The sequence below is a fragment of the Lineus longissimus genome, chromosome 3 (assembly GCF_910592395.1).
Source record: "Lineus longissimus chromosome 3, tnLinLong1.2, whole genome shotgun sequence".
NCBI classification, from domain to species: Eukaryota; Metazoa; Nemertea; class Pilidiophora; order Heteronemertea; family Lineidae; genus Lineus; species Lineus longissimus.
Window position 1 is genome coordinate 11,632,739 of NC_088310.1, and position 25,528 is coordinate 11,658,266.

The 25,528-nt window shown below is 40.0% G+C and overlaps 1 protein-coding gene across 2 annotated transcripts in view; it reads left to right on the top strand.

Moving 5' to 3' along the window:
- LOC135485717 (TPR and ankyrin repeat-containing protein 1-like) overlaps positions 1 to 25,528 on the top strand; it is a 50,149-nt gene that overhangs the window by 1,905 nt on the left and 22,716 nt on the right. For both annotated transcript variants that reach the window (XM_064768110.1, XM_064768109.1), the window contains exon 2: positions 17,257 to 17,807. In XM_064768110.1, the coding sequence (XP_064624180.1) occupies positions 17,257 to 17,807 (551 nt within the window). The remainder of the gene's footprint in view (positions 1 to 17,256; positions 17,808 to 25,528) is intronic.

Consider the following 25,528-nt stretch of genomic DNA (forward strand, 5'->3'; position numbering starts at 1 on the left):
AATTGTCAGACTCCGATAATGATGATGATAACTTAAATTTTGACGACAACTTGGAATTGTAAAACAGTTGTAGTGCAAAGTAGTGAATAAGTAAATGTTGTTAATGGCATCGGTTATGTAAGTGTTAGTTACTTGCCCCCCAAGTTAAACTTTTGGGCAAAAATCTCACATCCCCTCCCTGATTCAAATGCCACTTTTTTTAGGGTTTACCCTGTAAAAAGCTTGTAACGACATTCATTTTCCATGAAAAGCACTGGCCAGTGATCGTAGTCTTGGATGGACTTTCTGCATGTCGGATTTCAAGCTATTAAAACTTTCTGAGTACTTGATGAAAGTGATCATAGTCAATAGGTATCAATGCCGACATGTGCAGTAGGCTCAAGTTGTCATTATTAGCCCATTCATGCTTCTCAAAAGGAATGTAGGCCCTGCACAACCCATCTGGGCCTAAAATGCATATTATAATGACCTATTATGGACTTAGAAAATTTTAGACCAGCACCAGTTAACTAAGTACTCACTGTATATTACAAATTTAACACAGGTTGGCCACAAAAAAACGAGTACACTACCTACTATGGAGTTGTACAACTAGTACATCGGCTGTACCTACCACATGCAAAGACTCGTTATCATATGACTCTTTGCCACATTCGTTGGGTCCATAAATGTAAGAGCTATTTGAAAATTTGGTGTAAAACATCCAACGCCAAAGAGAAGGTCTACATACTCTAACAATGCGCAAGTTTCGGGATCCCAATATTGTCATAAACTCATCCCCAAATCATCCCCATGGAGAGGGAAAATTTCCAATGCTCGATGACCATGGCGACCCCCTATTGTGTCTAACTGGGCATGCCCACCAAACATTATGCCAACAATCTAGCTGCTTTCGCTCAACATATCTATGAAACTACTTAGTATCTATAAATCTACGATGAAATTTCGAACATATCATGAATGATTAATGAGAAATGTGTCAAAACATCGAGAACAATACCCCGAACCGTGCCGTTAACAGGCAAGGTCATATACAGCGCGGGTCCACCGCAGACCACGTCTGAGTAAACGGGTTTATTAAAAGTTATGGTTAACTATTAGTTTACCTGAGCCCAGATAACCCTAGCTCAGGTTTACTAAAAGTTTACTCATAGTTTACTCTTACTAAACTCATGGTTAACACTGGGGAATCCCCACCGATTCCTGGAAAACCATATACCTGGTTTTCTATACAAAATACATGTCGCTTTCTGCATGCAGTGCATTTAAATATGGCGAACATAGCAAAGCGATTCATAGTTTTACTGTACGGTGGCTCTTAAGTGCCAGAACAAATATTTAGTCCCATCAAAATAAAAAGAGACAATGAAAATAAAATAACATGGTCGAAAAATATTGTCACACACATTTTTACATTTTTGCTAGATCGAAATATTTATCCGGAACAAGTTACAGAATAAAGCAATAGTAAGGGGCCGTCTCCAAATTGATTTCGTTTCAAACGCGTTTGAAACGGGCAAAAAGCGTTTATTCTAAAACGAAATTTAAACGAAAATCATCCGTTTATCTGCCGTTTATCAGCCGTTTGAAAAGCATTTGAAAACAAACGCACACCCCAGACGAAAATTTCGAAACGCTCCCAAACGAACACGCCCGATCAGAACGCTTCCCAAACGCTTTCCAAACGATCGCACGAAACGGATCTCAAACGCACGTCAAACGATTGTCAAACGAACTTCGTTTCAATCGAAACGATTGTCGAACGCACTTCGTTTCAAACGAACGGAAAACGCACTATCAAACGAACTTGAAACGTACTTCGTTTGAAACGAAATTTGCACGAAATGCGCATGCGATGCTTTTATTTCATTCTTTCATTGATTATCTTGAAAGACGGATGTGTACTTCGCCCATTTATCTCTGTTATTTTCGATCCTTATCGGTAAGTCTAATTGAGATTCAACAGTTGTATCTAGAGAAATTTGCTTCTAATTGCTACCGTATCACTGTTTTTAGCCTATAAAAGCGCTTTTAAAGGCCTATCTTTTCACAGTCCTGCGACATCAGGGCCGATCGCATGTGTTGAATATCAATCCTAAATTCTCATTTCAAGTAGTTAGGCTTGTATCAAGTAGGCCTAGGTCTATGACTAGAATTAAATTAGTACCGATTCGCGCACATCGATCTTGCGGTCGGCCCAGACATGACATGTATGTATAGGCAGAATCATTCCTGCCTCCAAGACTTGCCGTTGTGTAACTGCGCATGACTGTATGCTATACTATAGTAGTCACTATAGCCTATCCTAGCCATTCCCTATATTGGTACTCTTGGCTCTCCCATTTGAATGAGTCCTGCCAATACCACGCTGCAAAAAATATAATAAACATCGCCAGCGCGGTGGCCGTATTGCCTTGGTATATGACTATTAAAGTTTCGAACTTACCCACTCTTTATTACCAACCAAATGACATATAGGTCTACTTTATGACGTTAACAGACTGAAGTAGCGTTTGGTAGAGTAACTACATGCGTATAAATGTTATAAATTTTAATCCAACCGACAACAACAAGAGAAATGTTTTGAGGGCGTTGTGATACTGGGTGATACCGATACCCCCAGATTATTTTTTGGGTGACTGTATTCTCCCCGGTATTCTCCAATGCATTTAAGATTTAAACTATCGTACATGTATTTAAACCCCATCTCCACCACAAATTATTTCAGGTTTGTGTTCAGCATGATTGATCCCGGTGATGTCAATGACATAGGCCTACCAGGTGCAGAAAAAGGTAGGTTTGATCTTATAATGTAATGCTATTAAATTGCTATACTAAGATGCTCTCTTCGAACTTTGATATACCAACCATCTACCGTACTGTATTTATACTTGGTTTCATGTGTTCACACTTCCTTCTGCCACCAATGAAGATGCCTACCGGAAATTCAAGCTGTTTTCATGTTTTCATTATCAAATCAAGAGAAGGCTATGTTTAGAATAATGAAATTAAAGTGCACATTTATCTGGTCAGCTTCGTGAGGTTTTATGGCTTCTGTAGGCTTCTGGTAGTGCATGAAGATTTCATTTTCTGAATGCTCATTCTTTTGAAATTGATATTTGAAAAAAAATGTATTAACTCGAACGGAAGGCTGGATTGCAGCACACAACATTTACACTTTGTTATTTTGGTTCACTATGTGATCCTTATTTTGAATATTTTGACACAAAGTCTACGTCAAATCACCGATATTGGCATATAAAATAGAATTGTAATCAACACTACACCCGGGCTTGTCAGCCCGCCCCATGATTGATAGGCACGTGCATGGGCCTCTGTCACTTAAAGGGGACTGCGCTGCCACCTTCTATATGAAGCTGCTTCAATTTAGGAGTTATATTTAGAATGGGTAATGAAATGAATGTGTACATTTATCTGGTCAGCTTCGTGAGGTCTTAAGGCTTCTGTAGGCTTCTGGTAGTGGTAGTGCATGGATATTTCATAACTCTGAATGCTAATTTTTAGATAGATTGAAAATATTATTAATACCGGTATTTGTTCTTTATTTTTAATATTTTTGCACAAAGTCTGCGTCAAATCATCGATATTGGCATATATAATAGAATTATAATCAATACCGGTACAACACTATTCTCACTCTCAGTCTTTTCAGCCCGCCCCTTGATTGATAGGCACGCATGTTCCTCTGTCAGTGTCACTTAAAGGGAAACTGAGCTGCCACTTTCTAAACAAGCTGCTTTAATTTAACAATTATATTTAGAATACTGAAATGAATTTGCACATTTATCTGGTCAGCTTCGTGAGGTCTTAAGGCTTCTGTAGGCTTCTGGTAGTGCATTGATATTTCATAATTCTGAATGCTCTTTTTTTTTAAATATATTAAAAAATGTATTAACTGGAACGAAAGGCTGGATTGTAGCATGCACACACCCATTTACACTTTGATATTTGGTTAACTATGTCAGTATGTTATCCTTATTTTCAATATTTTGACACAAAGTCTGTGTCAAATCATCGATATTGCCATAAAAATAGAATTCTAATCAATACCGGTACAACACTATTCTCAGTCTTGTCAACCCGCCCCTTGATTGATAGGCACGCATGGGCCTCTGTCAGTGTTACTTAAAGGGAAACTGAGCTGTCACTTTCTAAACAAGCTGCTTCAATTTAACAATTATATTTAGAATAATGAAATGAATTTGCACATTTATCTGGTCAGCTTCTTGAGGTCTTAAGGCTTCTGTAGGCTTCTGGTAGTGCATTGATATTTCATAATTCTGAATGCTCTTTTTTTAGTACCCTGCCATTTTCTGCGCTTCCACCTTCTATATCTGATTAAGTTTAACAGTTATATTTAGAATGAGTAATGAAATGAATGTGCACATTCATCTGGCATGCCTGGTCAGCTTCGTGAGGTCTTAAAGGCTTCTGCAGGCTTCTGGTATTGCATGAGTACGTGTACTTCATAACTCTGAATGCTCATTTTTAGTACCCTGCCATTTTCAATAAATCTTCACAAAAACCCTGCCCCTTTCTGATCCTCGATAAAACACTACTAATTGCAGATGTTGTTGTTTGTGTGAGTAATCTGATACATGATCCTATCAAAAAAAAATTTTAAAAATCGAAGGCAAAAAGAATCCCCTTATTTTATACTTGTATGCTTATGACAATTGAATTAAAAAGGGCAGTTTTTCAGTTTTGTTATCCTTGAGTCCTCACGAAAGAAGGGCCCCTCTTTTTTTAACCTAATTTTCAGTGGCCTGCTACCTGACCAATCCCTAACGCCGATTCATGTGTCTTTTTTTCTAATTTGTTGATTCCAGAGATACGAAATTTTTGTTCATTACCGTAAGATTGGGTGAAAATGGTCCAAAGTTGTACGATAGGTTGGTCATTGGTTAAATCCATATCCTTGAACATCGTAGAAAGCTACACGATCGCCACCCAATATATCTTTCGAATGTTTGGGGCGTGGGGGGGGGGGGGGGTTGCTGCGTATTGCAAACGCTTGAATGAAATTCATGTTACACAAAATTGTAAACGCACTGATGTTTGGGGTCCTCCAGACTTTTTCAGTGAAAACTCTACCGTCACCTCTCCGACTCCGAGGTGCAGTTACTATGAATAAAGGCCCGTTCACACCAAAACCGTGCCGCGACGGCGAAAAACGACGCGCGTTCACCGCCGTGAAAATAACTTCCATAGACGTTGAATAAATATGCCACATCAAAGCCAATCGGCAAAATTTTACCCGAAATGACTCCTGTACTTTAATTCGATGCGCTCGCCGCGACGGTTGTTCCTATTGCACACGCCCAGTCAGCAGACAAGGTGACTCGAGGGTGCGATCGTTTTACTGGCAGTGGTACTGGGTATATTTCAACTACTTTAACTCCGGCTGGACCATGCCGAAAGCAAGAGCAAAGAGATATGCCCTGGTACTTGTACGATAAGGGGAAGCCATCACAAAATAACCGATTTTGATGATGAGATGTAAAAAATAACAGGTAAATGAATTAGAACGTGTGAAAATAATGGGTTTATTTGCCTTTCAAATGCGCCTCCCGCATCGTTTCATGCGTGAGATTTGGTCCTTCTATGTGGGCGGAAACCGCTTCGTTTTCCTCTGCGTTCAACGCTGGTTTTGGTGTGTAGTGGACTTAAGATGTACTCAGACACCGTTGTACTTATTTTTTAGATGATGGAATTTGGAATGATAAAGTGGTTCCGAGTATTACATCAAAACAGGACCCTTGACAACAACAACAGAGGTGCAAAAATGTGTACACGGCTCACAGATTGTTCACCTAAAAGGTACTGTATATTGCTCTTTTATCCATCCATGTATAGAGGCAGTATGTTTAAACCCATTCGATATAACTCATAGATCTTGTCGAAAAAGGCTATGTAGCCATATAATAATCTATACCCTATACCCCTCATTCTCTATGTGTTAAGTCCTTGGGAATAAAACCTGACCTAATGGACCTTGTCATAACGAATGCTTACGGTAATATATAAAACTTTTATAATATCATTTTGTTCATACAATACTATAACATTATTTCCAGATGAGATAGACAAGATGTCAAAAGACGGTGTCTTCACCTATATGACAACGGAGGACAGGTGGAAGACGACGGTGATCTTCAAGCCCTGGCCTGGTTCTCTTACGGACAAGTCGACTATTATATCTCAAGGGGGGGGGGGGGGGGGGCACGATGGATGCATACACTGGAGCTTTCAATGACACCGTAAAGATGACACCCAGACTGTCAGCCATTTGCATGGAGCATCACCCGCATGCCGATATGTTGGACACCATCCTCGACACTCCAACGCAGTCCTCTCAAGACACCCAATCGTCTGGGGCAACCATGCAGCCATCAGCCGGACCAAGTACAAGTGGAGCAGCAACCGCCAGTGCATCAGATACGGACTGATAACGATAGGCCGTATCAGACGGGTAGTTGTAAAACAAGAAACACAGAAACGAAACAGAAACACAGAAACGCAGAAACGAAACGCAGAAACGAAAATCAAACGGGTTTTCATAAAAGTTGGAATCAAGCGGCACGCCGATACTTTCCTTGCCCAATCCGTTGTTATTGTCGTTTAAAAGTAAAATCTGAGGTTGGTGGGTTGCGGCCAGAATGCAATAGAGTTGTTGAGGGGATACATGGAGCAACTGGGGGGGGGGGGGGGGGGGAGGGGGCGGCACGATATGGGTGAAGTCTTTTGAGGTGGTGGTGTAGTACTTTGGTAGGTTCGATTCGATTCCTAAAGCATGTTATTTTAAATGAAGGTGCAGTGCAACATCTTGCCTTGTAGTGTTCAATTTACATAAAGTACCAGGATCATCCTACAAATCCCGTCTGATGCAGCACTAAATGCAAGGTACGGTACCAGTACATGGGTGAATCATTTCGACGTTATGTGAGACGTGAGAGACCAATTTTGGCGACTAGAATAGAGTAAAGTGGGGGGGGGGGGGGGGCGGACACTAGACTTGGACTTGGAGTAACTCAATCTTGCCTTCCCAGCTGCTGCCTGGGGCCGTTTTTGGTCAGGGGCACGATCAAAGCCGGATGCTGCCAATCTTCGCACACGTTGATGAGGCTAAAAGGGGTATTGGGAAATGAGCATTCCTCCTTCCATTCCGACTGAATACCAGTTTTAGTTACACCCGCGTTCGCGGCCACAACCATGGCAACAAGATGGAGTCTGCAGACCAGAATTCGCCACAAGACTGGTTTCTGCGTTTCGTTTCTGTGTTTCTGTGTTTCTGTTTCGTTTCTGTGTTTCTTGTTTTACAGCTACCCGTATCAGACGATACCTATGTCATTTATCATCTTACATTCACTATGTACGTGTTTAGCTGTGTGATGATGATGATGAATGTAGTAGGACGATGTTAAATTTAGCCTGATATTATAATGTTTGTATTGAGCATGTGTGACGTGGTACATCATGGAGGTGTAACTATATATGTTGGGAGGAAATAAATAATAGCTTTGACAATAGAATACGTTTCGTGTCATACTTATACCATTTAAAAATCAACCAACCCACCGCCCCACCAATCAACTCGGCGACGCACATTTCTGTGTTTCCCTATCTTATAAGAAACACAAATATATCACCCGACAGGTCGAACATAATAATTCAAGTACACGGCCCGACAGATCGACCAACCGATGCTCTGGATAGGGGATTGTCACAAATCGACCACCCGACAGGCAGAAGACTAATCTTCACACGTTTACACGGCCCGACCAATCGACCGACCGATGCAGTAAACCTCCGTATACGCAGTATCACAAATCGACCACCCGACGGTAATGATCACTTTCACGACATTGCCAATAGATGCCGCGACGTGCCTCGCAAATCGACCAACCGACGCCCGATACGATCCATCGACAGCCTGCATACTAAGTGTATACATACGGTATATACATGGTATACTATGTTTCTTTTCCAATGTAGAATACTTTTTGTAAGGGATCCTGCAGTAGTGCCCAAAAAAGGAAGATTTAAGCATTAGGCACCCTTGAATAATTACGTCAAAACCATGCAAAAACTTCGTAAGCACGCAAAACCTTGCAAAAACTATTACGCACCGTACCTTCGGCGAAAGATGCCGTTTTGTACCGTTTCGGTAATCCTAAACAGCGTCCAGAAGCGTCCAGTAGGCCGGGATTTGGTCAATCACGCATACATTGTATAAAGCTCCGCCCCGTTATGTTTAAAAATAAACTTTATCCTCATGGCCGATCCCGCGAGCTGTCGTGTATGTTGAGCGAAGAAAACGGAGAACTGTGTGACGGTTGAAAGTAGGAATCAGAACTAAGAGCCGTAAATGCTTATCGATGATCTATCATGCCCATCTGACTGTTTGATTAATGAGCGTGTTATTTTGAGAAAGGAGCGAGCGAAATAGATCATTCGCGAAACGGTATAGCGAATAGACAGGGAGATCACTACACTACTTCCTTTTGCAATGTTGGGCAGATTCGTAAAATCGCCATACCTACGTGTGAATGGCTGTGGAGCAACTCGTCACCCCCTGGTGATGGACCCAAATTTGCTGAAAGCAAATTTCACAGTTCTAGTTCAATACTTTAGTAATGCAGTGAAGACATGATGCTTTTCAACCTTCCCAAAAGCAAAATAATGTCACAACCTGCCCTACGCATTTCCAACAAAACAATACAACCCAGCTATAACATATGACCTATGAGACCTGAGACTCAACTACGAAACTCCTTGGGTTGGTAGGTCGGTAGGTCGGTCGGTCAGCGTTTTTCCGGTTTATACCGTTCGTTTTGCACAGGTCGTCATTTTCATGATTTTTACGATAACTCCAGCAGTTTGGAATTCGTTTGAACACAAACGAAAAGCGTTTGGAACGCGTTTGCTGACAAATGGCGCAATGCCGTTTTTGACGAAACGAAAACGAAACGCTTTTCTAAACGTTCTTCAAACGAATTTCAAACGCTCTTCAAACGAAGTTCGTTTGGGGTGAAACGAAATTGTGTTCGCTTTCAAACGCTTATGAAACGGGAAAAAAACGGTAGGGCCAGCGTTTGACAATCGTTTCAAGATCGTTTGGGTGCGTTTTTATTGTTCACATTTCAAACGAATTTCAAACGATCTTAGATACGTTTCAAACGCGTTTCAAACGAAATCAATTTGGAGACGGCCCCTAAAAAAATTCGGCGAGAACGAAAAACAAATTCTGCACGTAAGTATATTCTAGCTCGCCAAAACAAATAAAGTAGTCGCAAAATATCAAACGGGAACAAGAATTTATTTCGAACAAATAATTCTAAAATAAAGTAAAATAAAATAAGTATATCGACAACAAAATTTAGAGGCAGAACAAATTGAATTAGAATACGTATGTACGGAACAAAATTACGACAGAAGAAACTAACATCGGAATGGATATTTCAAACGTGGTAAACACATCCTTTTAGGTCGTTCTTAATAAATATTTATCATTTCGTTCATTTGAGGCATCCAGTTGAATGGCTCTGTTGTCCTCGGGATCAGACAGGAGGTCATTCCTGAAACCGATTAATCACTGTTTTAATTCCCGTAGACAGCCTTTGTGACTTGATATGATAACAAGTAGGCCTATATTATATCGACCGGTTTTATGTGAAGCCATAAACCAAAGGATGAATACGTTTTGTGATTAAACTCTTTGAAATACACGACTTTCATTAAGTTTATGATTTGTTAAGAACTAGTTTTTATGAGAATCAGGTCGATTTCTATTAGAGGGTGATATATTACCGTCTCAGATTTGCCTGAAATGTTTTTTTGGTGAAAGGCCTATTGGGTAGATAGAAAAATCCCAAAATTCCAGGTCTGTACAATGAACAAGTTTTTTTTCTAGGGGCTCTAGAATGGTCACTGTTTTGAGGGTTATAATTGGACATCTTAAACAATTGCTTTTGGAGTTGAAATATCGCAATGCGCCAATGACTGCCAAGCTTTATTCCGCGCCTGTTCACAAGAGCGCTATGTCAAAGTAGACAATTTAAATTTCACAGATTAGAAGAAAATATCTTGATTCGCGAAAATATTTTGCCTCGAATATATCCATCGTTCGGCATTCGTGAAAATGTTATGCCGCGAAAAATTATATTATACGTACAGTACTTTGCCTCGGCAAATCCTTCAACACCAGGCGGAATAACGCCACGCTATTGCGTCTTTTGAGGAGGAAGATTGCCACAATTGCCGATATCCACACACCGCCAGTAGTCCAGATAACCTCGACCCTATCTGTCACACAGCGGAGGGTTTGTCTTCAACTTCCTTTTTGACTTCTACTTCCGTTCTGAGATCGACTTTCGTTCTGAGTTAATTTGTTCTGTCCTAATTTTATTCCGTGTTCTACCTTAATTTGTTCCGTGTTCTACTTTTGTTATGCGTAGGTTTTAATATTTGGTCATGTTTAAAATTCCGAGTTGAGTTAATCTGTTCTGTCCTAATTTTTTTCCATGTTCTACCTTAATTTGTTCCGTGTTCTACTTTTGTTTGTTCCCATTTGCTAATTCCGTTCTGAGTTCATTAGGTTTTTCCTAATTCTGTTCCTCGTGGTCTACTTTAATTTGTCCTGCCTTTAACTTTTGATGATAGACTTTATTTTTTACTTTATTTTAGAATTATTTATTCGAAATTAATTCTTGTTCCCGTTTAATATTTTGCAACTACTTTATTTATTTTAGCGAGCTAAAACATATTTAGGTGCAGATTTTGTTTTTCGAGCTCGCCGAAATTTTTTACTATTGCTTTATTCTATAACTTGTTCCCGATAAAATATTTCAACAAGCAAATAAAAAAAAGTGTGTGAAAATATTTTTCGACCGCGTTATTTTATTTTCATTATCTCTTTTTATTCTTGTGGCTAAATATTTGTTCTGGCACTTAGGAGCCACTGTGTTACTTACTGCCTAACAGCAGCAACAGCCTGAAACATGTGCACTATGGAGTGCCAAAGCGGAATTTAATCAGGACCAATTTTTTACATAAAGACTAAATGTTACGCCAGAATCACGCAACAAATTGCCAAACAGTACAAAAAATTATCTCAGGACCGAAATTGGACAACAACAAGTTTAAGATTCCGATCCATATTTTTTTCCTTCAGAATAATTCATTGTAATGTTTCAAATATTTTTTGGTCAGAACGCAGATACGGCAAGATTTGTTTTCCTTCAGAATTTTAACGACCACAGGACTCTCGTGACTCCTGCTAGAACGCACGTGACCACTCAAACTGATGACGTCATATAATCTATTTTTTCGTCACTCACCCACATTTTCGAAGTTTTCGATTTTGCTCTGCACCATGGTATCAAATCGAGCAGACGAATTGAACAAGTTGTTCAATTGCAGCAGTTCTGAGGATCTATTGACAGATCTACGGAATTGGTGAAACATGAAAATGGCAAAAGTAAACGCATCGATGAGGCGCGACGACATCGGTTTTTGTGGTCACGGGATCACTGGCAGGAGTCACGTGATTACTTGCAGAAGTCACGTGAGTTCTGCTGAATTTTTCGCCCTGCCTGCAAAAACGTCCTGCCCGGAAAAACAATTCTACCGCATTTTGCATTCTTGGATAAAAAAGTTTCATCAGAACGATATTTTTTTGCCGAATATAGAATTTTTCATTCTGTGAAGTAAATTTTGAATTCCGTCTGCTGTAGAAAGGGTTCTGAACAATATTTTCTGAATTTCTGATTGCAAAACGGCTTCCTGCATTGATAAATAATATAATGTCCTGAATAAATTCTGGTTTGGCATGCCGAGTGTATCAAAGGTTTGCCCCGTGCCTTGTTAATTGTCATCGAGTAAGCAAAGTGAAGGGGAAGTTGGCGTCATTTGAGGCTAGTTTAATTCGGGGTATGAATCTGGAGGTCCGTTGTTTACCTCATTTGTATGAATTGTGCTTTCCGCCATGTATTGTGAGGCAGGATAGTTTATCGTAAGCCCTACCTGTTGGATCAAATCATGGATCAAATCATCATAAATGGACAGATGAAACATCCAACATGAACATCAAAGTCATGTACATGTATCTTTACTAAACGAAAATTCAATGTACCTTTTTTCCTTTGTTGTGTAATATAAAGACCTCAGGAAAGGTTCCGAGGGTGCCGGGCTTGAACGGCAGCACCGTCCTTGTCTGACTGGCCACTTCAGCATAGCCTGGTCAGCTATTCATACGAAAAAAACAAACATTTTGCGCTGAAAAAGATTTATCTAAAATTTATCTGAATGGCTTCACATGTAAAATCAACATGAAAATATGAAAAATTAGGAGATTCCATCTAGTGGTAAAGGAAGTGTTAGACATAAAGAGATTTTAACCAGGTCTAGTATTAACATATAGATTATGCCTACAGTATGCCTATCAGGTTTTCTTATACATGTATTTGGCGAAATAATTTAAGGTATCCGATATTTTCTTCTTCACATGGTGCGAATAATCGTACCTAAACCTCGCTTTCGAATCCAGTCTCTTGGCTATTTTTGGGCGCCATGGTGAATTCTATAATCCAATAAACAGGTTATTGTTTTCTAGCCTTCGATTTTTTTGCAGGATATGAGAAAATTAAATCGTGACTGTACAAAAGAGATATTTCTCAAAATGTGTAATGAAATCGAAGCGCAGAAATTTAGAATTTCATGAGTATGATATACGTGTATTTATTCGTACTAAAAAATGTACAGTATAACTGAAGTGCGAGTAGTTCAAAGTGCAGTGGTGCAGCTTAGCATTACATACAATAAATTCTCACCTAAGCATATCATCGAGAATAAGCGAGCCGATATTATATGTACATCACTCGATATAAATAAGGTATCAGTTAAGGGACCTCCCGAGACCATACACGGATATTCTGCACACGACCTGGACCTCTATCTATTTTGTTCGCATATCATTTAATATATAGTCTATTTCTTCCCAGGTTGAAAAGTCGTGACCCTGTTCCCTCAAATCCAGTAATTCTTGTATTTGGCGTGAACTGGGGAACAATAGAGACGATGCAATCATAATTATACTGGTTAAGTGTCGCAATCATTCTAAAAGAGCTATTGTCCAGTCAGTCTATGAAACTTTTGGCCTATACAAAAAAATGAAACAAAAGTTGTTGTCTTTTTTTGTTGAAACTTGCTGACCCCAGAAATATCGAATCAAAAGTCTCCGAAATTCGAAGCAGGCGAAATTCCCAAACGTAGCATATTTTATGAATGTCCATGGCAAATATTTGTGGCCTTCTGTTACAAATTAAGTTATGCATGTACTGCTAACTTTTTTTCCTGTCGGTTTTGAAGTCTATAAATCACAGCTGGTAAAGGTTTTGGCTTACCTCGAAAAAGTACTTTTTGCCTGACTTCCCAGGTAACTGCATTACGGTAGTTTTCTGGTGAAAACAGTACGGTGCTTACCGAAATTTCAGATTTCTTGCTGAAATGGTTAGCCGTGACAAAGATTACGTTTTCAGCGGCTATATTTACATGTCTTCCCAAAGAAAGCGATTCGGATTATCTTGCACTAAACCAATCCTTAAGAGTATTTCTCTAACCATGGAGTATCAACATTCGCATTTTTCATATTCGCAAATGCGTCAAATAAGTCGTCTGTTATTAAGTCAAATAACAAGGAAATTTTGCAAACCGTATTTTTTCGAGGCAAGCTTATACCTTTACTCACTGTGAAAATATACCAATAGATAGGAATATGGCACGTCATCGATATACTGGCTAAAAAGGCTTACTGGAAAAAAAACGGTATGGTTCTGCCTTGATTTCAGCGGAACGTGCCGACATTAAATTATCTTCATTGCAACCTTAGTCTGGTTACTCTAAGTTGTAAAAATTTAAATAAATAGTCACTGCGTTCACATTCACAAATCATAAATTTTGATACAAGTCGTGTATTTCATCACCATTTATGACTCCACATAAAACCGGTCGAAGTATACATGTTATTGTCTCTAGTCACAAAGGGTCAACGGGAAAAAATAGTCTTTCCTCCGACTTGATATATCGGTCACAGGAATGACCTCTTGTCTGATCCCGAATACAACAGACCTTTCTACTCGGCGTCTCAAATTAACAAATTAATAAAAATCTAAGAACGATCTAAAATAATGAGTTTATCAAAACAGGAGTATACATCCAAGGATAGAAAAATACCAAGGTACAGTTTGGAAATGATTTTGAAAACAAATCATCATGACAGCCATTTTGTTTCTACATGTTGCTAGTAGCTTGATGAAGTAGATAACGTCTGCTCAATAGCCATTCGTCTGGGTGTGGTAAAAAGCAAGATATTTTCGCGAACGCGAAAATAACCTTCACGCAAAATGTTTCTGTTTTACAGTATGTAAACCAACCCGGTAGCCAATGAGCTGCATAAGAAGTAATCACCAATATAGTTATTTTACCATGTTCAGCTAGTCTAAACAAAGACTTGTGCCACGACTGGATCTCTTTAAAATGTAACTTCAATTCTAGGTAGTTACAACATACGCCGATGGTTTACATTAATATGGACTAAGAAAATTGACCTTCGGGTTGCTCGATGATCACGCAAATTAGCTGTACATGCTGCAGGCCTCGAGTTCGTACATTCATGACATTACATGTGTTGATTTCTATCTGTATCCAGTGGTGTAAGAAGACTTTGACGTGATATACCTGACATGTGTCATTCCTGAAATGGTGGGATGGGTTCGTAAGGGGAATTTGTTCCATGCCAGACACCATTTCGTGCTCAATTCAGTCATCAATGAATGATCCCTATTCGGCTGAAAGCGGAACTATACCGTTTTTTTTCCAGTAAGCCGGCTAAAAATGCCAGTAAGACAACACCTGTTATGAAAATATCCCAACACTGGGCTGCCTTAATTGAATATGACGCAATCATCCTCAAAATATTGATTTTGGTATTTATTGTAATGATAAGGATACGGACCAACTTAACTGCTTACATTTTATTCTCAGACTCGAGATAGCTTTATATATGCACCATGTTTTCCATAAGGTAGGAGCAATACGCTTTCCAATGACACCTTGATGACATTGCTCCGATTACGAATCATCACTGAGTAGCATTGTCTTGAAACGGGTGGAAACCCATTTGTAACACTTGGGATAAACCACTGATGAAATGGAATGCCCACTGTCATGTCTTTCCACCGCGTGACATTCAGAACTTATGAGGCCGCATTCTTCATGAAGTTGATCAGATCTTATGCCATGATCCTGCGATAGTGAGACGAGCTGTGATGGACATGCGCCGTCGTTGTGAAATAGGAGGAGGAGGGCACGTAGAAGGTGTGGCGCATTTTTTTTCAAAATTGGTCAATGAATCATAGATTCATAAAGGTCATGTTCCTTTGTTCATGTTTTGGCGTCCTCCTGATGTCTAAGCTTCGAATCCAAGGTTTTATTACGAAGTGTTACAAACGGAATTTGACACACCCGTTTCAAGACAAGGCTGGTCAGTGATGCGTGATCGCAGCAATGTCATCATGGTATCATTGGAAAGCATATTGCTCTTACTTTATGGAACACTCACATGATTTCCTTTTTTCTGGGACACCCTGTATTTAAAACCCACTTCGGGTAGAATTTCACATACCAAAAAAAAACAACGTCACAATGTCAATGACTCTCAAAATGTCTCTTAACTCATCAGCTCATGAAAAGTCACAGTTACACAACCCTGAATGTCTGATCAAAACACTCGAGTGACGACGGCGTACTAGCACACAACCCAATGGATGCCAAGTTCATCCACGACTCGGCTAAAACAATGGAATTCCCAAGGCAGTGCTCATCCACGACTCAAGTTATAACTCACGACGACAGTAGTCCCAGCAGGTATCGTCCACGATGATGTGCCTTGCTCAAGGCCTCGTACGTTCACTACATGTAGATGCACAGTTGCACTCATGATCACATGTAGGTAAGGCGAGTATTTTTCATGTCTTGTTTAGCGAACCATCCGACATGAAAACGTGCCAATTTCAAACAAGGATTATTTTTTATTTTTTCCGACCACCGCCTGAAAAAAAAGAAAAGAAATCAATGAATTTAAGACTTTTCAGAACAATATTTTATTCCAGAAATAAATTTTTCTTTTTATTTTGTCCCCCGCCCAAATATGCTGGCTAACCCATTTTTTTAAAAGTGATATTTAGGCTAGCAATAAAATTTATTCTTAATTTTTTCCCGACCTCCTCTAAAGATCTTTCAGAATATTAGTTCGCTAAACAAGGCATTGGAAAAATCTCGCTTGATGTTCATGTGTACAAAATGTACACTGTCTCAAGGAGTCTAACAAAGTCTCTCAAAAAGGAAATAAAATCCCACCTCAAAGCCTCTGAAGTCCTGCCACTTTGTTAGGCATACTTATGCTCCAGTAGCAGAACGTTCCCAACAGTACATAATATGAGCTTTATTGTATGGGATATTTCTATCATGCCAAACGCAAGGGGTTAACGTTGTCAGTGAGCACTCATTAAGCTTGTTATGAGCTGACGTTTGGAATTTTTTTTAAAATACGTACAAATGTAATTACATGTTAACCCCCTACTACCGACAAAGATTTCACATATCCATGAGAAACTGAAAATTAATAGCAGACTTTGCTTAATGAGTCAAGTTTGGAATGTTTACACTTCAATTAGGTAAACAGGCTGTCCAAAGGTCAGCTCAAAACAAGCTTAAAGAGTGCTCACTTACAATGTTAACCCCTTGCATTTGGTATGATAGACTCAAATCTGTCTCGAATGTGAAATATTTGTATTGATGGTAGGGGGTTAACGTGCAATTATTTTTTCATGTTTTGTGCATCCATGTGAAACACCAATGGAACATGCCGTTCATGGTGACATATCTCATGTTAACTCTTGCACTGCCATGCGCAATAGACTTTTATTTTTCAAAATTTAAACTATCCCAGCTCATTGCAACGTAGAGTGTTAACGATGACACTGGTATAATTCGATGCAGAATCACACCCTCTACAAAGGGATGTAGCCAGTTTTTCAAAACTCCTCCCTATGTTAATATTATGATGATTTTTTCGACAGTCTACATTTTTTTCTGATACACGCTGTAGACCCTGCACATCGGATTTAATTCCTTCTGTTTTTCACGCTAAAAGGGCTACCTTACCTGTATTTTCAGAAATTTCCGATCAAGTGATAATGGTATTCGGCACTCTCCGCGAAAAAGGGTACCAAGCACTTGAGAATGATGTTGAAAAGGCGATGTCATATTTCAACGAGGCGGAAGTGATAGCCTCGATTGATCCATACTATTCCGGCCTTCGGGCTCTTGTCCGTGAAGATATTGATCTTTGCGCAGTACTGACGTCCTTGAACAACGGAAGGAAAGCGATGAGATGTGGTTATTTTACTGAAGCTGAGAGTAGGTTTACGGCTGCTCTAAGAAAGGCCAGAGGCTTGAAAAAACAAACAAATTTAATACAAAGACTTCGTCAGGAACTTGATAACTGCCATTACCAGCAGGGGTGGCGAGGAAAAATGGACGGAGACTGTGCATACGATGGTGGACGTTACCAAGACGCCATTAACGATTACACAGAAGCTTTAATGAAGGCAAATGGAACAGATTTGGCTACGTCTCTGCATTGGATGCGATCTCTAGCTTACAGTCATGTTGGAAAACATACATTGGCTCTCGAAGATGCAAACCGAACTTTGTCTACCTACCAGGTTGGTCTTATTTTATTCAAATAAGGTAAACTGCCCCTCCCATTGTTCTCCATTCGTACACTCGAGAATTGTGAATAGAACACAGTGGATGGGTTACCTTTCCCCGATTATGCCTGATATATTTATTTTACTCATTCAAAGGAAAGTATAGGTCTAAAACATCATTTCATGACTGCCATTTTTTTAGCTCACTTGGCGAAGCTTATGTGATCACGTCTTGTCGATAGGGCGTTCCGAGAGTCCGTCCGTCGGTCCGTCTGTCAACAATGGTGGCACGTTTGCTCACTGTTGAGTCTAGAAAGTTGAAACTCTGTGTGAGGATGTCTTATGACAACATGACTTGACACACAACAAATCATCGCCAGCTGACCTTTTTTCAGGGCTCCAGGCGGCCAACTTTGAAACCTTATTTTGTCAATATCTCATGACCGCCGATAGCTATAACCATGACATTTTTACTGTCTATACTTCTGATAAGACTACATGATATGATGTACGAGTTTTTGATTTGACCTACTTTTGAAGGTCACTGAGGTCAAACTCTATAACTTCAGCGAAGGTGGCACGTTTTGTCATTTTAATTTTTCCTAGACTCTTCAAATTTGATATGTAGACACGTATTGGGCATCTGAACATATCAACAAAAACCCAGTTTAATGTGACCTACCTTTCAGGTGTCAGTAGGTCAGGTCATAAAAGTCAATGTCGGTTATATCAAGAAACCTTCACTGTGTGATCCTCAAAGGTGCATCATTGATTGATACATGTATGATCAAGATTGACGTGCTTATAACACTTTGACCTTGACCGAAGTTGGTAGGTTTGACTACTACATGTACTTGTCACAGATTCTTCAAATTCTGTTTGGAGACACCTATTAGGCATCTGTTCAAGTTGACCCAATTTAGGTCAATTGTCTCCTAATTTTGACCTTGTTATCAAATTCACAGAGGTCAAACTACCAAATAAGTGTCATGGACAGTGCCACATTTTTTGTAATTTGTAAAACTCAATTTAACCTCCATATATCATTTCATCTACCACTAAATGATTCCCAGGTGAGCACAATGTCCCCAGGACATTTCATTCAAAATGTTTTAATCAAAGGTACAATAGTTTTTAAAGAAAGGTTTTCCAACGCCACGGAAAATAAATATAAAATAAATAAAAAATATAGAATTTGTAAAGCGCCTTTCCAGGTCACCCTGCTCAAAGCGCTACCTCCTCTATTTTTTTAAGTGAAGATTGAACAAGTGTGTTTTAAGAAGGGATTTGAATTGGGTGAGGGTCTCAGCAGATGTAATTGCTTTGGGGAGTCGATGTAAGTATGCCTTACATATTTTGCAAAAACATAACACTTTTCACCAGTCATTCCCGGAACTGGTTATTGGCACTTCAGCACAGGTGATGTTCTGAAGATCCTAATATAGGGTTCAGATTTTAAAAAAAACATTTTTGCTCACTCCCCTCACAATTGTGTTAAGACCAAGAGCTGTGGCACAGCTAGGGGGGGGGGGGGCAGCCCCAGTTGTTCCTGACTATTTAGATCACGTGAGGCAAGACCACCATTGATTTTTAGCTCACCTCTTAGCAGAGGTGAGCTTATCCCATACCGTGGCGTCCGTTGTCCGTCGTCGTCGTCGTCGTCGTCGTCGTCGTCGTCGTCGTCGTCGTCCGTCGTCCGTTAGCAGGGCACGTTTCGTAACTGTTAGAGCTATTGAGTTGAAACTTAGTAGACATGTACCCTTATGTAATGACACCTTGGAGACCAAGTTTCGGTCCGATTCGTTTCATAGTTTGGCCACCAGGGGGCCAAACGTTAAAAGTGAAAATATGCAATATCTCCCTTAATAGTAGTCGGGAAATTTTGAAAAAAATATGGTAGGTACTTCTAGCAAAGGTGCATCATATATCCTCCGGGTTTTTGATTTGACCTCCTTTTCAAGGTCACAGAGGTCAAATGGTGTAAATTGGCCGTTAGGATGTAACGATGGCACGTTTCTAAACTGCAATGACTATTGATACCAAATTTGGTACACATTTACCCCTTAGTCAGGTGATCTCAGGGACCGAAGTTTGGTCCAATATGATTCACCACTTGACCACCAGGGGGCAAAATCCAAAAACCTTAAAAATGTGATTATTCCTTAACTTCTTGCCTGATTGCCACCAATTTGATATCATGGGTACATCTAACCACCATACAGTATATGTCACACAGGTTTTTAATTTGACCTTCTTGTCAAGGTCACAGAGGTCAAATGGCGTAAATTCGCTGTCAGGCCGTAACTATGGCACGTTTCTTAACTGCAATGACTATTGATCACAAATTAAGTACACATGTACCCCTTGGTCAGGTGATCTCAGGTACCGAAGTTTGGTGCGATCTGATTTGCCGTTTGGCCTCCAGGGAGGGGGCCAAATCCTAAATTCTTCAAAATGCCATTATTCCTAGTAATGACTTGCCCGATTGGCACCAATTTTATATCATAGGTACATCTAATTCTAACAACCATTCAATGTGTCACCCGGGTCTTCTTTGATTTGACCTACTTTTCAAGGTCACAGAGGTCGAATGTACTGTAAATTGGCCATTTTGGGGAAATTGTAATTGCTTGGACCTACATCAAACCTAACACTACATGACACAATACCATGCTCTTTATCCATCTTTCCTCCACATGAGGTGAGCACAATGGCCCTGGCCATTTCATTTAAGCCTTTTAGCAGTTCAATTGTCAATGTTTGACCGCGAGGCATCAAATACTGCGTGGGGTTGTGAATCTGAAATTTTTATATGATATTTCGGACAGTCGGGCAAGTAAATGGTGAAAAGTAAACTGGAAGTTGACCACGGAATTTTTTGATAATCGACAAATTAGACAGATATTGATATTTCCACTCTTTTCAGCCAACTGGCAGAAAAATCTCAAAACACGCCCCCTATTACCAAATTAGCAAAATTCCAAATTAATTTTTTCATCAAATAATTTCTTTATATCTGTAGACTTTCCACACAAATATTTTTTCAATACCTCTCTAAATATGTACTTGAGAGTTAAAAACATACTAGCGTCTAATTGATAGGTCTCGACCCTCCAACCTATGAATATTCATTGGTGGCATTGTCTCACGTCGGTGATAGAGCAGTAGGGGATGTTCACGGTGTACTACATCCAGACGTAATCAGTGGTTTTGAATATACTCCGATTCCCTGATGAAATCCTTGCCTCTTTTTTGGGAGTCAGCTCTGTATTAAAAGCGGATTTCGCTCGAGCAACATGCATAATGCACAAATCAAAATCAAGGCGATCTTAATTAGAATAACTGTCATCAAATCAAACGAGAGTTTCTGAGTAGAAGCCTATTGCAAATATGATCTTTCCTTGTTTGAGTAACTGATCTGGACCAGAAATTTGAACAGGAATAAAGTAGGCACATTTTCAACGCCCGAGAAAAAGTACGGAAAACAGCGGCTGAATCGGCTGTTGTATGGCGAAGTCCGCTTTCAAGCTTGAGTTATCGAAGGCTCTTTCTTGAATTGCGTGTCCCCGGCTGCAAGTGTGTTGCAATTCGTAATCACTACTATAATGGACGTAGAGCTGAAATAGTTTGTCACACATCTCCTCCGTCAGTTCAGATCGGATGACCTCGAAACTTTTCCTGAAAGTCGTGGTTGATATGGAGATGGTCCTCGCCGGGTTAAATGGGTAAACTTTGCAGCGATCTAGGAGAAATAGCATTTTTTGTTCTTTCTATATATGGGCATACTCATTAACATAAGGGGCCATTTCAGCAGGTAAGATTTGCATATGGGGTCATCTATTAAATGAAAAGTGTGGGATTATACAAAAATAAGCCGGGAAAGTACTGGGGCCATTATATGTTTAAAGCATTCATCCATCTCCGCAATTTTCCCCCTTTATTTTGGTCGTACTCTTTCACCTAACGTTGTTAATCGCTCTTAATTTTTCGAAATACCGAATGGGAATTCATCACGTGATACACGTCACATAATAACAAAACCGCCTCACCCGACCCCGTCTGGTGCTGCCACCCACTATGCTCGCCGCATTTGTTGTACTAAGTTGGTAACTTCACGCCATTGCCTCTTCACCATTCGCGAAATAGTTCGTCAAAATGGAGTGGAGTTTGATTTTTCCGGTCACAACCCCTCAGTCCAATCAACCCATATCACCCAGATTGTCCCAATCATCAAAATCAAGACAACATCACAACCCCCAGACATATCATTTCATTTCGCCCAAATTGCCCCAGCCCCACAGTAAGCCAACACCCTAAAACAACCCGCGACACGGGTATTATGCTAGTAAATACAAAACACACTTCAACAGAATGTTTGACAGCATGAAATCGATGTAGATTGAAGAATCAAAACGTTAGGAACGTGTTTATTGTATTATACCGCCAATCTGAACATAAACTATACAGTATATATACAGTATATTCTCTTACACTTCGGACGCAGTGGACCGGTGTAGAAGTTATTTATGTCCGAGCAAGGTTAGAATGTCCGGGGAAGAAGTATTCTATAATGCACTTTTAATCTCTGAGGAATTGACGGTCATGGCCTTTATATAACCATTTACCATAATGCGTCAGAGTAGGACACTTCCTCCAGGGGGACAGTTTCTTCTACTACACAGGTCTCGTCCTGAAGGACGAAAGAAGATCAAAATGACGAAATGGACTAATGGGAGTCTACGCTTCCCCGATATCAGATATAAAAAGGGTCCTGTGTTTCCGTGTTCTATGTTCCGCAGCTCCTATATTTCCCGGGCTCTATGTTACCGACGAACATAGTGCAGCAGGTGTGTTTCGGATTGCTAAAAATCAGTTTTCAACCTGTTTATGCATTGATTATATGGGACACGAGAAAGTCGGGAGTTACCCATTACTAACCCTAACCAACTCTCTTACTCCTGCTTCTCGTCCTGATCGGTGTAGAAGTTTGAAATGTCTCAGAATGTCAGGAGAACAAAGGGTTCTATCATGCTTTAATCTCTGAACTATTGATGGTCGTGGTCTCTAGAGAAAAACGTACCATTATCCATCAAAATCCAGTTAGGCCAGACACTTTCCAATAAGGGGGACACTTTCTACTTATACACCGCCCCTGACCCAGAGCCTTCACCTAATTCAAACTTGATATATCTATCTGTAACCAAGGTCTGACATCATCCCTATTTTCCAGAGTAGATACTCTTTACAAACCACAAATTTGGTCCTTTATCGTATTGGAGATTAAAGAACCAGGAGAACACACATATAGATCCCTGGGAACATAGTACGCGGGGAACATAGGGATGACCCTATTTCAAATGACACGCATGTGCACTAAACTAGTCATTTATTATGTTTATGGTAGCAAAAACTCCCAATGCTCAGACGAACAATCATAATTGTAGGCTGTGAAGAGTCGCCTGCAATAGGGAATTACGGCATTCGATAAAACAGCTAAATTGACCCTTGCCAAGGTTGGGTATTATGCTCACGCATGAATGATGTTCAATGTAGTTCGATCTGAATTCTTTCAACTTCTTGGCGAAGAAACGTACTTGTGGTAATGCGCCATGTGGAGACACTGTTACCACGGTGGGTAAAAGTATTGGTTTACCTTTGTAACACAATAGAAACACGACCCTCCTGGCACAGTGCTTGAGGGGAGCAATAGGAAAAAAAATGCTGGGCTTGAAAGCCTCAAATGAACTAATCTTTTGCCTGTTTTTATTGTGTTGTAATTTCCTCTCCAGGTAAGCACGTACTTTGCATAGGCAAACCGATACCTTTACCCACCGTGTTTACACGGTTGGCCTGCTGGAAAAGTGAAAGACGATCATTCCAACAGTGTTATTGAGTATAGAACAGCGTACGTGTGTATGGCGTTCCGCAGAAACATAGAAATTAATTAATTTGACTTAATTATGGACCTGGCGAAATTCGAATAATCTAAAAAGGGTTCTCAAAATCATTTCTCTAGACATGAAATAACAGTAATAATACTTGATGAAAATAACTGATCTCTGGTTAATCGTTGAAAAAAATAATTAGTATCTTTATTGGAAATACTCTCAGTAGAGAAAATTAATTAGAAAATATATCACAAATGTTGTTCCGTACTGCTTTTTGGCTCACCTGTGAGCCTTTACCATCACGCAGTGTCCGTCGTCGTCCGTCGTCGTCGTCGTCGTCGTCGTCGTTAGACATGGGTGACACGTTTTGTAACCGCTCAAGATTTTGAACTCTAACTTGGTACACATGTACCCCTAGGTGACCGCTACTCAGAGACCGAATTGCGGCCTCATATGATACACGGTTTTGCCACCAGGCAAAACTGAGGTAAACAAATGGAAAAACTGTGTTTTCTCCCTTATTACCGTCCGAAAAAATATAGTAGGCACTTCTACCAATGGGACATCACATATCCTCCGGGTTTTTTATTTGACCTACTTTTGAAGGTCACAGAGGTCAAAGTTTGTCGGCAGCAACGCCGTTATTCGGTGGTGGCACGTTTCGTAACCACTTTAGCCAGATATCTCAAACTTGGTACAAATGTACCCCTGTGTGACCCCTACTCAGAGACCGAGTCTTGGCGTAATACAATAATGGTTTGGCCAATAGGAGGCCAAACGTTAAAAGTGAAAATATGCGATTACTTGCCCAATACTGGTCCGAAAAATCTGAAAAAAAATATGATAGATACTTCTTGCAGTGTTACATCATGTATCCTTTGCGGTTTTTTTACCTACTTTTAAGGTCACAAGGTCAAGGTCGTCCAGGGGCACTGCCGTTAGACAACAGTGGCACTGCCGCTAGACAACAGTGGCACGTTTTGTAACCGCTGAAGCTATTGAACTCTAACTTAGTACACATGTACCCCTGGGTGATCGCTACTCAGAGGCTAAATTGCGGTCTCACATGATTCACGGTTTGGCCACCAGAGGGCCGAAGGTCACAAATAAAAATATGGGGTTTCTCTCTTATTACTGGTCTGAAAGTGAAAGATTTGAAGAAAAAAATAACCTCCAACTCGAGGAAACTGTCACGCACGCTGGAACACTTGCCATTGCCAATCCACCACCATGTACAGAAAGGAAGCACCTGCCCAATTTCAAACTTCTACATCCTCAAACTGCTTCAAGCTCAAGTCCATTCCCACTAAAATTAGTTGTGTTTTTGAGAAATGACGTTGAGGTTATAAAAGAAACATACACTCGTGATGATCAATATGAAGCTATCACTCTTCACATTTGTCCCACATATCACCATGAAGGTTACTTTATTATCATAGTCCATGTATACCCGAGGAAAAATATAAGCCTAGACCTACCCAGACTTTTCACCTCCATTAAACTGTCTTTACTACATAACTTAGACACATTAGACTTGCGGAGTCAAAGGCAGCTTTTAGAACAATGCTAAAAGCACACCTTTTTCGAGTGTATTTCAAAAGCGCCTGAGAGTTGGTGAAATTTTTCACCAAATTTGGGCTCTTTAGAAATGTCATATTTGATTTGATTTGATAACTGTGCAGACAAAAAATGTGTAATTCTTGGTGCTTTCAATCAGTACCACACTGACAAAGACAAACACTATAATCATGATAATTCATCTCTGGAACAGCACATGGCCCAACATTATCACTGCCAACAGCTCATCACAGTTAACACAGCTAAAGTAATGGTACCTGTATGTCCCGA